We start from the raw sequence: 15,788 nt of genomic DNA, 5'->3' as shown, positions 1-15,788 counted from the left end.
TCTAGAAAATATTTTGTTTTCAGTAGAATTATTTGGGATCAAAGCTGAAGACAGAAATCATATATTTGAAAACTTTAACTGATCTTTAAAGAGCAAATAAATATTGTCTCAGAATTGCAGGATTTCAAAATCTATTTTCTATATACATGAAGTCTTCAAAGCTGAAGCAGAAATGAGTTCTTGATGATTTTCATCTCTTCTGTAACCTGGGTTTTGCTTTGGCAGGATGTTGAAGTCAAATGGGTTGAATATCAGAATATGGTGAACTACCTCATGCAGTGGATCAGACACCATGTCACGATAATGTCTGACAGAACATTTCCCAATAATCCTGTGGAATTGAAGGTGAGGTGTGGTGGCTTAGACTGCTTGTTGGAATTACACTTTATCTTACTGACTCAAAGCATACTTGAACAAATGACGTGCTTGTTGATTTATACAATCAAGTCAACTGCAGAACAGTACTACTCCTTAATGTTTTCAAAGTATAATCAATACGTTGGTAACGTATGAACAATCAAAAGCAAATCTTTACCTTGTCACTGATTGTTTTTTGTAGAACTCTATTTCAGCAGTATAATGGTAAGCTTGTGAAGAATATTAGAAGTGGGTTTGGAGACTAAGGTTATATTCACTGTAAATAAAACTTGATGTTATTTTTCATGTTTCTGTAGGCACTTTATAATCAATACTTACAGTTTAAAGAAACAGAAATTCCACCGAAGGAGACAGATAAATCAAAAATCAAACATCTGTATAAACTGCTAGAGGTAAGTTGTAACATCACTGAAATGTATAGAAGTTTCTTTTCTGTGGTGTAAAATAACAAGTATGTATGAATTTTTAAGGTCTGGATAGAATTTGGACGCATCAAACTTTCTCAAGGCTACCATCCAAATGATATAGAAAAAGAATGGGGAAAGCTGATTATTGCCATGCTGGAAAGAGAGAAGACCCTTCGGCCTGAAGTGGAGAGGTATGCTAGTGAATATTTGACAGGCTTTGTTAATATATTTTCTGTTGTTTTAACCTATACTGAAATTTGTAAATATCTTCTTCTATGATAATGTCCACATTATTTTTCTAGATCAAACATTTCTGTCTTTGTTCAAGGTCTGAAATTCTCTACCTGCCTAGAGGCAGGTCCAGACATAAACAACTTTGGTGGGCTCAGAAGGTTGTGATCAACAGCATCTGTGCCTCAGATCATCAAAGCACTTATGCACATATATAACCACTTCCTTTGTGCACTTAGTCAAAACTGCGTTTATACCACTTCACTGTCTCATTCCATCTTGATTTCATATAAGGACCATCCTCATCCTTTACATGAAATGTGTATTTTTCTTGGTGCACAACATTGTAGAGGTTTAAAAATTGGTGGTACTTGAGAGCACACCAAGTGTTTAGCTGTGGAAAGGCATAGTAGCCTTCCATGACAGTAGGCTGTGGAACACTTTTTACATCACTGATGACATATTAAACATGATTAAAATCTTGATGTAGTCTGAGTACATTTTTTAATGGTATGCCTTTTTAAGTTCTGTGGGAGACACAGGTGCTATCCATTCATTAATTTAAAAACCCTCTTAAAATTAATTGATATTTGAGGCTTCTACCTGCAGGTAGATACAGACACCTGGATCTGGATTAATTCTGCTTGACTTTATGCATCCAAGTGAGACATGAAAGATCTGAAGCACTTCCTAGAGAATCTGTCACTGACTTTCTGGTGACAACAGGGTGACCTATCTCTCTGGTTTAGGTACCTGGAACTAGAAGAATTCTGTGAAGAATCCAGACCATTGTATAGGAAGTCCTCAGCAAGAGAGATTTCAGTCAGAGGACAAAGACAGTCAGGACTGATTAAACATGTGTCATGCTTACAAGAGCAAGAGCATGACTGAAATGGCAGATTCAGTAGGAGGTGTTGATTCACAGCACCTGACTGTGGAACAAGTTCCTACAGAGGAATATGAAGTTGTCCACACTGAGTTTTCCCTCTTATGCAGAGCAGAACACTGGAAAGCAGCAGCAGAAATACAGCCTGCTGGGTCTTGTAGGTTAATCTGTCCCAACCTGCTGAAAGCAAAGTGTCTGGCTTCACCAACAGAAATTCTGTTCATACTTGCAGAAACCTGGATTATTTTTGTTGAGAATGTATGTAAATGACATTAGTTTATTTCTATTTTTTATATGGTCTGAGCACAGATAAACAAACATGAACCTAACTTCCTTCCCATATTTCAGGAAGGGTAAACACACTTAGTGACAGGTAATGTGGTGGTAGTCACTACATGTGATGTTTACTGTAAAATGAGAGAGAAAATGTCATTAAGTTGTTCCGCCTTAGTCGCCAAGTTAAAAGTATTGATTGATGTGGACACAAGAACATAATTCGTGTTTGTTGCACTGGTTACCAGTGCATCTCATCATTATGAGGTGCTGATACAGCTGCTGGGGTGAAATTTGATTGTGGCAAAAATGTGACTTCAGCCAATACTGAAACCTAGTGAGTAATAAAAATTTGCTTGCAAGTCTGTTGAATACATCTCGAAGTATCAACGTAAACAGACAATGTGTGGTCAGATTGGTATATGGGATCAAAATTTATATGGTGTCAATGAGGAGAGTGCCAAATTGGGCTCTAGTTTGCAAAACTAGCAGAGTTTGGCATTGCTGCAGGGGTGTGTCTGTGCCTTTGCTGAGCTCTGCTGCGTAAACAGTCATCTTATGGGATGGGTGTGGTTGTTCAGGAATCCTAAAAGCAGGCACTGAAATACTGAAAAAATCACCCCAGCCCAAAATCTGAGTTAAAAAGTAAACTTGAAAGCTGTGATCAGATTTTTCTTACTTATTTTCTGGTCAAAACAACTGGAAGCAACTGGCTGTGAATGTGGGAGAAGATGAAGGGAAATTTTAAGGAGGACAGTGTAGTGGGACAGGGCAGTTAGTGAAGATGCATGCTTGGACAGTGCAGGGATGACAGTAGGTTGGATGGTGTATAGGTGTCTCAGATTATATTATAATGAGTTGATTAGCCCTGATATCCCCCAGTTTTATTGTGCAGTTCTATTTGAAAGGAAAGGAGTCAGCCCAGACTGGAGGTTATTTGTACTGCACTGTCAGGTGTGGATTTCTCCCTTTATTCCTTTTTGAAACTTTCCATTGAAGAGTCTGAGAGATACCACAAAGAGTTCTTTTAGTTCTTACTTGGTTTATAGTTATTTAGTGACACTTAAATAAAATATTTGGTGTGTCTGTTTCCTAGAGACGCCCCATTGTTGCTGCCTAGTCTGTACTTGCAAAGCTTTAATGCAAGGTAGGGAAGCCAAAAGCAAGGTAGCGTACATAGCCCCAGGTAAAATCCTTTGAAGAGCTGGCAGAATATTAATTGCTGGGTTTTAAATGTGCTTACAGAAGCCTATATAAAGGAGGAGTCGAGGTGTTTCAAAAGCCAGTAGTGGAATTTCATCCCTAGAAGCTGTACATTTTGCAGGGGTTTTATCTTCATTTTTCAGCAAATGCAAACAGCCAGAAGATCTGGATGTAAAGATGAATAGCAGTAGTTACAGCTATCATAGCAGTGATTCGCTGTTTAGCAACAGCACTAGTACTCGAACTAGCGTCGACTCTAATGAGAATTTCCTTTCTGTTAATTGTGGTCCCACGCTGATTAAATCTTGTATAAGCTTTGGTAATGGAACCTTAGAAGGGAACAGGTAACTGACATATGCATTTGTGCTTTGTGGTAGATGCTGTTGATTTATTTGTTTGTTTTTAAAGTCATGCAACATGATTGTAAATAGAAATAACAGAGCGCTTATTTATTTTCCTGACGTGCTTTGGCATCATCTAGGTTGGAAATGCTGCAGCAAATTGCAAACAGAATTCAGCGGGACAGCCGGAGCTGTGAGGACAAACTGATACTTGCCCGGAATGCTCTGCAGTCTGTAAGTCAGTCAGGGATTTTACTTGTCTGCAGTCATAAATTTATAGAAGTTGAATGGCAAAAATTTCTTAAGGGTTTGTGAGGGCAACCTTAATAGCTGCTACTTTTATTTTCATTGTACTGTTAAGATAGCATTTCTGCAAGAAAATACCACAAGTTGCCTAGAGTGTGTTCTGTTACATTTTTTTTTTGTTCTGTAGTTAATTAAATGCTTCACAATTAAGATAAGAATAAGTTAAAAAAAAAAAAAAAGAAAAAATGAATTCTTAGAGCTGATATCTCTTTGGTTTTAGCTGCAAGGCTTATGACTTTCTCTTCTTTATTAAGGACACCAAGCGATTGGAGTCGGGGCTCCAGCTCCAGCATGAAGCAGAGATAGCTGGGTATCTTCTTGAATCTGAGAATCTTCTCCGCCAGCAAGTGATTGATGCCCAGATTCTTATTGATGGGAAATACTATCAAGCAGACCAGCTTGTTCAAAGGTACTTTATAGTATGTTTATGTGAATAAATAAATATCGCAAATCTGGATTTCCATTATGGAAGAAATGTTCAGTTCTCTGTAACTATGCATGAACTTCATGGTCTGTCACTGGGCACCCAAATATCAGATATTCTGGTGGGTGCATTGCCCACAAATGTTGAAGACAATAAGGAGCTATTTGTACTTATTTATGAAAACGAAGTCAACACCTGGACATGACTTAATGTTCAGTGTTTACTAGATATCTGTGTGTAAAGATATTAGCTTGTTTTATTGCATGTAAAATACTTTTAGAATTTACTTAATTTAATTTTTTTAATGGAGATGAGATTTCTGGTGACAACTGTAGATGTATTAACAGGTAATAAGTGGGGTAACATTAGATTATGTGTGGCACTGTGTACAGTGTTGGCAGAAAGAAGCATTTAAACTGCATAATTCTGTTTTATGAAGAAGTGCCTCCAAAGTTTTTCTTGGGGTTCATCCTTGGAGTGATTGAGATGAAGTGCGTAACTCCTTGGCAGTGAACTGCAGGTGTTTGATCTACTGCAACATGCAGTGTCTTGTAAGATTTCTGGTTTGCTGATTGTTCCCTGGAATTGTGTATAGTGCATGTTAGTGCCTATACCATCTTTTTAGTCTTTGCCTGATTTCTGCATTTTTTGTCTGTATAGGACTATAAGCTGATATTCCCTGCACTTTCTAATAAAAATATTTGCTTATAATATGTAAGTGCAACTAAAGTGTAAGAGGTACCGTGAGCTAATATCACTATTCAGTTGATCATGATAAACCTTAATCATAAGCACTCATTGGGGTTTTTTTAAATTCTAATTTAATAGAGTTGCAAAACTTCGTGATGACCTGATGGCCATTCGGACCGAATGTTCTTCCGTGTACAACAAGGGGCACGCGCTGACCACAGAGCAGACAAAGCTGATGATATCAGGAATAACAGAAAGCTTAAACTCAGGATTTACAACAAACCTAACGCCTGAATTAAATGCTGCAATGACACAAGGTTTAACACCTACTTTGACTTCTTCCAGTTTGACATCTGGCCTTTCATCAGGTCTTACCTCCAGGCTGACACCAACCATCACTCCCGCATACCCATCAGGCATCCCACCTCGGTTAATTCAGAGCTATGTGACAGGAGTCGACAGTGGGACTCTGCAAACACTCAAACTGATGCAAATCAGAAAACCTCTTATGAAATCAGCTTTTGTGGATCAGAATTTGACAGAAGAAGAGGTGAACATGAAGTTTGTCCAGGACCTGTTGAGCTGGGTGGAAGAAATGCAGGTAGCAATTTTTGCAGAAACAGTCCACTTTTAATGATTTGCTTTTTATAGATCATGGCTAATATTTTCTTCCTGTTTGTAAGGTTCAACTTGATCGAGCAGAATGGGGTTCAGATTTGCCAAGTGTTGAAAGCCACTTAGAAAATCACAAAAATGTCCACAGAGCTATTGAGGAATTTGAATCCAGCCTTAAAGAAGCCAAAATCAGTGAGGTACTGCACCATATTCTTTATTTCTTTGATTACTTTCTTACTGGGTGACCCATAAACTAGTGTTAAATTTTAGAACTGTGTTTGGATTTCACAGTCTTACCTTTATTTCTGATCTCTGCATGACTTATGATGAAATCAGAAGATCTAATGGCTTAACATATCTAACCTTTTGATTGTTTTTTTATCTCATATACCAAATACAGATCCAAATGACTGCCCCTCTTAAACTCAGTTATGCAGAAAAACTGCACAAACTGGAGAGTCAGTATTCAAAACTCTTGGTAAGTTAACCATACCTCTTCCATGTTCAGCTTTTCAGTGTGCATAATTTCTGGTAAGGGATGAGCTTTAAATTCTGATTATTTTAAATCTTTTTCTTTTCCTTTTAATAAAGAACACATCAAGAAATCAGGAAAGGCACCTAGATACTCTTCACAACTTTGTGTCTCGTGCTACTAGAGAGTTGATATGGCTGAATGAAAAAGAAGAGGAAGAGGTTGCATATGACTGGAGTGAAAGAAACCCCAATATAACAAGAAAAAAGGAATACCATGCAGTATGTATTGCTAATATAATCCAGAGGGAATTATTAAATGATCTTTAATAATTAGATAGAGTTCTAAAACTTTTTTTTTTTTTTGTCTGAAAAAAGGAATTAATGAGAGAACTTGATGAGAAAGAAGAAGTTATTAAATCCGTACAAGAAATAGCTGAGCAATTGCTTCTTGAAAACCACCCAGCCAGGCTAACCATTGAGGTAAGTTAGTAAAACCAGCACCAAAACAGGAAAAGTTTTGGGATTTAAAAGAGCTGAGTTTTAGGAGAAAAAGGGAAAAAGAAGGCAAACGTAGAGAAAATTAAACAGACTCTAAATTAAAGGGGCCTTCTTAAATTTCCTCTTCAGCATCTCTGTTGTATTTATCTTCCAGTTTCCAAAAAGTAAAGCCACTTTATAACGTTATGGTTACACCTTGGATTGCTTAGATGAAATCTCCTGAAACTGTAAAATTGATTGGTCTGTAGAGATGTTTCTGGTCATGCAGTTTCTAGAGTTGTTGACACAAATTGCATTGACAGACTGAGGGCACAGAACAGTCCTTATGTGGTTTCTTTCCTCTTGGATTGAAAGAAATTTCAGTAAGAGCCTTTGTCATCACTTACTGTATGTGCAGGTTCCTAGTATGATTTAGGGTTGGTTTCATAACTTACTTGTCAGTGAATTATGAAACATCTTTGGAAGGTAAAAATCTGACCAGGTGATATGATCTACTTCAGTCTTGACTACAGTTCTACATTATATATGTAAACAATTTACTGAAAAAATTATTATAGCTGTTGTAGGGTCATAACAGGTTTTCAAAGGAGAATATAAAACACTTTTCCTTGTAGACCTTCAAGGAAAGAGTAGATACAGACTGAGTGGTGAACACTCAAACAACAAAAAGCTGATTTATTAAAAAAGAATAAAAAAAGTCAGAGAGAATGTATTTTTATTGTTCTTCAGCTTTGCAAGTTTACATATGCAAAAATGAAGAAAACCCTTCTCTTCCTTCCTTCTCATGATATCTACTTTGAATAATAAATGACTTTTTGGTAATGTGGGCAATTCTGTTCTTTAAAAGTATAGGCTGTCCTAATGGGCTCTTACTGGTGTAGTGTAAAAACACGCTGGGGATGCCTGTTACAAAACCAGGCCATCGCAGTCACGATGACTGTGCAGATTACGCTGTCTCCAGTGATCCTATATTGGGACATTTATAAAAAATATCCTTTAAAAGTTATCCTTTCCTGCAGAACAGTGTATGCATTAATGCATCAGTTTGCAGCTCCGGGCAGACAATGGAAAAGCTGTTCTGGCCGGGATGGCAGAGCGGACAGCCCGGGGCTGGGCTGATTTCCCCGGGGCAGGAGCGCCCCCTGCTGCCGAGGCCGCGCTTTGCGCCCCTGCGCCGCCGGGAGCCGAGCTCGGTGCGGGCCCGGCCGGGCTCGGGCTGCGGGCTGTCTGCTGCAATTTACCGCTTGTGTCCGGCAAGGCTCCAGCCGCTGCGATCGAGTAAATAGGCACACAGAATTGTAGGTGAGCTTAGAATGGAGGAACCTCAGGAGCTGGAGTACTATCAGGGATTTGTTTGGCCAAATTCTGACCCGGCCAGAGGATAATGATTTCACAGTCCCTCTGGGCAAGTTTTGTTATGTTTGACTATGCTGTGACAGGGTTTCTTTCTCACATCTAATTGGAATTTTCCTTGCTGCAGCTTAGTTTTCCAGGGTGAGGTGGTCAGGCTTTAGCTGTTTGTGTTTGCTGCATTACTTTTGTGTTTCCTAAATTCTGTAAACGTATGGAAGTTTTAGTTTTCGTTTCCATTTGTAAAATATATCTCTCTTCCTTAAAGGCCTATAGAGCTGCAATGCAGACACAATGGAGCTGGATTCTGCAGCTCTGCCACTGTGTTGAACAACATTTGAGAGAAAATGCTGCATATTTTGAGGTAAGAAAGCAAATCAAACAGAATAGGAAATATTTTAAGTTTTGTTCATAGTCAAAAAGTTCCACCAAAAGCTCTAGTTTTTCTCTCACAGTAACTGTAGAATTAACATTTGTCTTATACAATCACTAGGTGATAAGCCATGCTCCTATAGTGTTGCCACGACTCAATTTCTTCACTACAGTTATGTCAGTTCATAGCAGGTGAAAATCTGGCCTGAGATTTTTTCAGTGCTGCAGCTGCAAGTAGAGACTCTGAGAATGAAACCTTGTTCTCTCCCTGTCAATGGAGCTTCTGCAGATGATGTTGCATGGAGGGTGGTTAGTGATGGCCATGGGAGAACATATTCTAGATGGTTATTCCAGGACTACTCAAAGCAAAATGGAATGTGCAGCATTAATATAAACAGAGCAGAGAGCACCCCGACAGCAGACACATCCCATGAAACACCCATCTGACTATCGAATTTTCATCCTTTCACAAACTCAGCAAACGATGAAGTTACTTGCATGAGCATGATACACAGAGAATTTGTTTTGTTGCTTTTGTTTGTTTTTAAATCTACTCATTTAAAACATTCAAATTATAAGAATGAATCCTTAATGTTTTCTGGGTTGTGTGGTTGAAGAGAAAGGGAGGTGATGAAGGGGTGAGATGCCTTTGGACTGAGAAGGATAAGATCCCAAAGTTAGGAATGGGACACTGGAGAAGACAGCAATTTGAGCTCCTTGTGACAGGGGAAGAAACTGGAATTCTGGATTTAAGAAATGGGGCTTAAGAGAGAGAAGGGGATTTTCCTTCCCAGTTGTATCTAACCAGGACTCTTGTTTGGGTGTGCAGATACCCTTGCAGATCTGCCAGGTGTGGCAGCTCATTTCCCTTCCTGAGCAATGTTTGCCCCAGCTGCGCTACCTGGATTTTGCAGTTAGTTTCTATAGTTTGTAGGATTTGTCTGTGCTTTCTATATGAAAGTAATTGTAATTCCAAGGAAAGCAAGACTGGCTTAATAGAATTTTTTCATTGTGGGAATGGTCACTGACTGTAGGTTCAATAACTGCAGAATTAATTTTGCATGTAGCTCATACCGAGAATAACTGGCGTTAACAGTGTGTGCCTTTTTGAAGGGTACATTCAGACATGAGATCATGGGTAGCTGGGTGTGGTGCAGTGGTCACTTCAAGTGATGAGAAAATGTTGTTTTAAAAGACAGCACTTGAAAACTTCAGTATAGCTGATTCTGCATTTTTTAGTTTGTTTAAAAATAACCCAGATAATTGCTTTATCCTAGTTTTTCAGCGATGCCAAAGAAGCCATGGAATATTTGAAGAATTTAAAAGATACCATATACCGAAAATACAGCTGTGATAGATCAAGCAGTCTTCATAGGCTGGAAGACCTTGTCCAGGAGTCTATGGTGAGATTTTCAATAGGATCTTATTAGCAGGAGCTACAATGAAACAAGAAATGTGTAGGTTATGGTGGGATATAAAATGTGTTAAGATTATTCATTTAAAGTAAAGGAAAAAATGCTGATTTTTTCAGAGCTTATAAATAAATTACTATTTTTCATAACTTTAAAATGCAGTTTTATTTGTTTGTATTTACAATACCAGATATATGAAGACAGTGGCTTCAGAAAGATGCTTTGTTTTTGTAAAGTGTGTTACTTTTCAGAAACACTGTAGGAGGAGTCAGGGGAAGAAAAAGGCGTTAACAGGATCAAAGAGGCATTCTGGACATCTCTGATGACGTATTCTTTTCTTAACTGTTCTAGGAAGAAAAAGAACAACTCTTGCAGTATAAGAGCACAGTAGCAGGCCTTGTGGGAAGAGCAAAGGCAATAATTCAGCTGAAGCCAAGGAACCCTGACTGTGTACTCAAAACATCCATTCCAATTAAAGCCATCTGTGACTATAGACAAATTGAGGTTAGAAACTAAAATTTCCTCAAACCAATTACAGATGTAAGAATTCAGCTAAAGTTTCATTAATTACCATGTTCCTGGAGAAAGCTGGGCTGTAAATTTCTTCCACCCTAGTAAACAAGAGCAAATCCTTTGGTTGGAACATTGGTTTTGTTGTTCTGTTGCTTATTTGTTGACAGCATTTGCAGAAGTGCTTTGTACAATTATTTTGTAATGCTTGGTTCATCAAATGATTCTGCTTTTCTGTTAATACTAGATAACTATTTACAAAGATGATGAGTGTGTATTAGCAAACAACTCCCATCGTGCTAAATGGAAAGTCATTAGCCCCAGTGGTAATGAGGCCATGGTTCCATCTGTATGCTTTACAGTTCCTCCACCAAACAAAGAAGCAATAGATACAGCCAACAGGTAGGGACAAAGTAAAACCACCTATTTTCTGTTAACATCTACTTACATGAAACTTGGTTAAAAGAATATCTCACAGTTTTTTGGTGGCTTTTTTTTTTTTTGTTTGTTTGTTTTGGTTTTTTTTTGTTTGTTTGTTTGTTTTGTTGTTTTGGGTTTTTTTCCTCCTGTTATCATGTGCTACCCTGATCTGAAGTTGGGGTTTTTTTTTGTTTCAGGATTGAACAGCAATTTCAGAATGTTCTGGCCCTTTGGCACGAGTCACATGTGAACATGAAGAGTGTGGTGTCCTGGCATTACCTGACAAACGAAATTGAAGTTGTTCGGGCTGGCAATGTTGCCTCGGTAAGTGTTATGACTAGGAAGGGCACTCAACCATTTACTAGGAAGTCATAGGATGACTAAAACTGTGTGAGAGCACAAACTGTTGCAAGAAGTATTTGCAATACTGAAAATGTCACTTTTCTACCTAATTTTTGATGTGGGGTTGGCTTAACAGAGGCCTTTCCTGATGTGAAAGATTGAAAAGGGTTTTATGTTGATTGTAAATTATCAGCTGTCAAGCGGACTTTAGCTAAGGAACAGTGAGCTTTCACAACCTCAATTCTTTGGCTTTACCAACTTAGTAATTGATCAGTATTGCTTTTTGACAAAAAAGCATCACAGGAACTTTGTGAGTGATGCACCATTGCTGACTGTGCTTTGGGTCTATAATCTGTTGCAGATAAAGACAATGCTGCCAGGTGAACATCAGCAGGTTCTAAGCAATTTACAGTCCCGCTTTGATGATTTTGTGGAAGACAGCCAAGAGTCCAAAATCTTTACAAGCTCTGATACAGCACAGCTGGAAAGGGAAGTTAATGTTTGCAAGCAATACTATCAAGAGCTTCTGAAGTCTGCAGAAAGAGGTAAAACTTAGCTTAGAAATGTAGAAAGATTTCCTTACAAGAGAGATTTTATCCTTGATCTTGAGATCTCTTACCATGATGATATTGTTACTGCCTGTGTTCTTTTGAACAGGGTCATTTTAACAATGTGTGTGATTCTATTGTATAGAAGATCTTAAATTTTTTAAACTTTGTATATATTAAGCTTTGTAAAAATATTGATGTGTTACATAATATACAGAATGCTACAAAAAATTTTACACCTAAGAATTTATTATGTGCTTTACAGCTCACTGCTCAGTCCTGTGTTCCTTGTTTTTGAATGCTGGAAAACAGCTTGATTACTTTGTTGAGTTTGTAACAGAATTAGAACATTTTTCACCCTGTTAAGGCAAGGAAAACATCCTAGCTACTTTTCTAGCTCCACAGAATGCCTGTAGTTACTGCTGTCTTAACTCTAATTAACACTGTACTAATACAGTGAGAACAGAAAGCTTAAAATAGCTCCTCTGATTTACTGTTGTGTAGTTGATGACTTACAGAAATACAGTAGTGCAAAGCTGATTACTTCATTAGCAAAGTTCACTCAGCTTCAGGAAAGATGTGGTGCTCTGTGCATCTGAAAGAGGATTTATGTCCCTGATACCACTGATTAAAAGAATCAGTCACTGAATTTAGCAATGTCATCATAGAGGTAATGCCTGTGCAGAATGATCACAGGTAGTTATTTTTCATGTGTGAGGAGATGATTTAATAAAAAAAAAATTATGAGTTCCTAAGATTTGCCTTATAACCAAAATTTCTATGGAAACTGATGGCATTTTGGCTAGTCACAAAAACATCTGTAGAGCAATGACTTTATAAAGTGTGAAAAGTTATGTTGAAAATGATATGATGACTTTTCTGGCTAACATATGCTTTAATTCTTTCAACAGAGGAGCAGGAAGAATCTATTTATAATATGTACATTTCTGAAGTCAGAAATATCAGACTACGACTGGAGAGTTGTGAGGAGCGGTTAATACGGCAGATCCGGACGCCCATGGAGAGGGATGATGTACATGAAAATGTGCTTAGGATCTCAGAGCAAGAGGTGAGCCTTTGAGAAAGTCTGTTTTGCCTAAGAAAAGTTTTATTTGAAAAACAAATATGTCCTGACTTTCGAGTGTAAGCCAGTAATGGTTTGCAGTGTACCTTGAAAAGAGGGGTCAAATATTTAGTTTGTGTTTGTGAGCAAAAAGATGCTGATCAATGGCAACTCCATTAGTTTCCCTATTACACATACATTTCTCTTCAATTTTTTCCAATGGTGTCATCATCAAAGAAGTAAAGAAGGGCAGACCTGTACTCATAGTGATATGTAAAGTATATATCAGGTTGATGTAGGATGAAAGCACTATCAATCACCTTTCATTTTACAGAAACTGAAGAAAGAACTGGATCGGCTCAAGGATGACTTGGGAGTCATCACAGATAAATGTGAAGAGTTTTTCAGTCAAGCTGCTGGTTCACCTTCAGTCCCTACTCTGCGCTCTGAGCTCAATGTTGTTATACAAAACATGAACCAAGTTTACTCCATGTCTTCCATTTTCATAGATAAGTATGTACTAGGCTGTCTTCCATCACACATGTTTTAGTTTACAGTTTTCTCTTAAATTAAAGCTATTAGTATGAATAATACTGATCAAGGAAAAGGGAGTTAACATTTTAACATTGTATAAAGAAACAAGACAAGAAAAGGCTGAAAAACATGAATGGGTTGAGTGTTGGTATTGATGGTTCTGTTAACAAGGGGTCTGTTTTTCAGATTAAAAACTATCAATTTGGTGCTGACGAACACCCAAACAGCAGAATCATTAGTAAAACACTATGAAACTAAGTTGTGTGAAGAAGAGGCAGTAACAGCTGACAAAAACAATATTGAAAATCTGATGGGTACATTAAAGGTAAGAACTGGCTGGTGCCTTTTCAAATAAAAAATATACGACAAAAGCTATCTATCTTGTAACACCTGATTTTGTTATGCTACACTCTACAGTGTGTCAAACACTGTCTTGTGTATTTAGTTTTAGGTGGTATTAGGATTGACATTTCAGGAAAAAATGGCAGCTTTGGAGCATTAGGATTTGGATAGGTTGAAAGCATGTTCCTGCTGCTGTTGCAAAATGCATTGAAGTATCTGAACTTGGAAAAGTGGCACTTGTTAATGCTGCAGTAAGATTTTCTTTGCTCTTCAGAAGGTAGCATATACTTAGGGTAACATAAACATGTATTTGTGTTATGTAAATTTGACCACAATAACATTTTTGCTACAGCTTCGATGTTCTAATCAGGGTTTCTTAGGAAGTTTGGCAGATATCTTTGAGAAATTGAAAGATTGAAGTTCAGCATTTTTTGTTTGCTTTATATAACTAGTTGTGATATTACAAATTTTGAGTAATGCTTTTTTGATGGATAGAATGATTGGTATCTGCGTAATAATTTTTTTGAAAGCTCTAGTTTCTAAGATGAGTGTGTTCATTTGAACTCTGTGTTTTGATCTGTGTGTTGTGGGGATTGTTTTTACTTAGAATTATTTTGCAGTTTATTGCTTCAGACCCATTCTAGTGCCACTTGAGTATCTGAGCAAGCAGAAGTAATGTATTAATAGAAATATTTTTATTGATTCATTTTTGCAGCATACTAGGGTAAAATACTAATTTGTGAAATAGTGTCATAATTTAGGCATTATTTACAACTTTTTTTTACTCTCCTACTAGCAATGGAGATCTGAAGTAGATGAGAAAAGACAAACATTCCATGCCTTAGAGGATGAACTGCAGAAGGCAAAGATGATCAGTGATCAGATGTTTAAAATGCACAAGGAACGTGATCTTGACTTTGACTGGCATAAAGAAAAAGTTGATCAGTTGGCTGAGAGGTGGCAAAATGTTCATTCTCAAATTGAAAATAGGTTTGTATGACTTTTTATTATATTCTGTTCATGTTTTATACTTTTTAAAAAAATTTATTTCTGAGGAAAAACAATCAGAAGTTAATGTTAAAACAGATCTGAATAGTTTTCTGAACTGTTTTTGGAATGTGTTGGGATGAAGACCTTTATTGTGCTGTTAACAACCTTGCCTTCTTTTCCACTGGAAGTGTCTGTGACTGTTAAGCTCTAAAAGATGAAAAAGATACAGAAACTTACTAGTTACTGATACACAGTGGAGATAAATTGTCATTTTTCTTTTAAAAAAACCAAACCTACAGAAATGGCTGGCGGTCCTATGGAAATACCATCTGTTTCTCCACATAATTAGTTCTGATGGGCTAAACTGATGAGCTGATTCATCAGTTATGATTGGATTCACTTTAATTTGCTTTTAATTACTCAAGTGTTAAGTCTGGAAGTTCTTAGCTTCCGTGGACTTCTGTGATAATTTTTGGTGTCATAACTTTTTGGTTATTTTGGTTTTGTCAGAACTTTTTGGAAGTTCCTTTTATTTTTTAAAATACCCAATAGAGATAGTGCTCTAAATTCAGCCCTTTACTGTCAAGTTGATACTGAAAAATGTTGCTCAAGTGCAGATGCCTGTGCAGATATGCAGATACAGCAGAACACACCTACCCATATTTCTGAAGATGTCCATACATGAAATTCCTGGAAATGCTTTTTTCTTCAGTCTCTGCAGTCCTGGTTCCTGTATGTAAAAGAAGCTGAACTGTAGAGGCTGAAGGAAAAAGTATGGGCAAGTGTTGAGGAATTCTGTACTGTGCAGTCTGAGCTTATTTCCTCTGAAATGTACTTTACTTTGTCATTATAGATAGCCTGAAAAAGAATATTAAAGACGGTGATGTTGATGTAAAAATCACACAGCAACCTGTTGCATTTTTGTCCTCCTTTTCTAAGGGGTGAATATGCATTCAGGTGCAATATTGAAGTTATTCACTTGTAATTAACTAGTTTAGTTGTGTCTGTTTAACATTGCTGGAAGTCAGAAAGAAGATGGGAAAAAGGTCACTCATTTAAAGCTGCTTGCAGAATAGCTGAATTAGCTGATTTTTCCTCAGTTGTTAGTGTGACATAATTTAAATGATTAAACAGTAGTTTTATGAGGTACTGAAGTATTCTTATTTCTTCAAGAGAGTA

At 37.3% G+C, this 15,788-nt stretch overlaps 1 protein-coding gene across 10 annotated transcripts in view; it reads left to right on the top strand.

Annotated features, from left to right (window-relative positions):
* The window catches only part of DST (dystonin), a 273,488-nt gene that overhangs the window by 128,174 nt on the left and 129,526 nt on the right, over positions 1 to 15,788 (top strand). For all 10 annotated transcript variants that reach the window (XM_041477345.1, XM_041477347.1, XM_041477354.1 and 7 more), the window contains 20 exons: positions 226 to 345; positions 675 to 770; positions 849 to 976; positions 3,860 to 3,953; positions 4,280 to 4,434; positions 5,278 to 5,740; positions 5,823 to 5,951; positions 6,155 to 6,232; positions 6,346 to 6,507; positions 6,604 to 6,708; positions 8,345 to 8,440; positions 9,726 to 9,851; positions 10,212 to 10,364; positions 10,618 to 10,772; positions 10,988 to 11,114; positions 11,494 to 11,677; positions 12,592 to 12,749; positions 13,078 to 13,256; positions 13,464 to 13,602; positions 14,416 to 14,609. In XM_041477345.1, coding sequence (XP_041333279.1) covers positions 226 to 345; positions 675 to 770; positions 849 to 976; positions 3,860 to 3,953; positions 4,280 to 4,434; positions 5,278 to 5,740; positions 5,823 to 5,951; positions 6,155 to 6,232; positions 6,346 to 6,507; positions 6,604 to 6,708; positions 8,345 to 8,440; positions 9,726 to 9,851; positions 10,212 to 10,364; positions 10,618 to 10,772; positions 10,988 to 11,114; positions 11,494 to 11,677; positions 12,592 to 12,749; positions 13,078 to 13,256; positions 13,464 to 13,602; positions 14,416 to 14,609 — 3,041 coding nt within the window. The remainder of the gene's footprint in view (positions 1 to 225; positions 346 to 674; positions 771 to 848; positions 977 to 3,859; positions 3,954 to 4,279; positions 4,435 to 5,277; positions 5,741 to 5,822; positions 5,952 to 6,154; positions 6,233 to 6,345; positions 6,508 to 6,603; positions 6,709 to 8,344; positions 8,441 to 9,725; positions 9,852 to 10,211; positions 10,365 to 10,617; positions 10,773 to 10,987; positions 11,115 to 11,493; positions 11,678 to 12,591; positions 12,750 to 13,077; positions 13,257 to 13,463; positions 13,603 to 14,415; positions 14,610 to 15,788) is intronic.

Source organism: Pyrgilauda ruficollis, unplaced genomic scaffold (assembly GCF_017590135.1).
Source record: "Pyrgilauda ruficollis isolate IOZ18807 unplaced genomic scaffold, ASM1759013v1 scaffold40, whole genome shotgun sequence".
In the NCBI taxonomy this organism is placed as follows: domain Eukaryota; kingdom Metazoa; phylum Chordata; class Aves; order Passeriformes; family Passeridae; genus Pyrgilauda; species Pyrgilauda ruficollis.
Note: the sequence above shows the minus strand (reverse complement) of the source record. Positions and strands in the feature narration are given on the sequence as shown.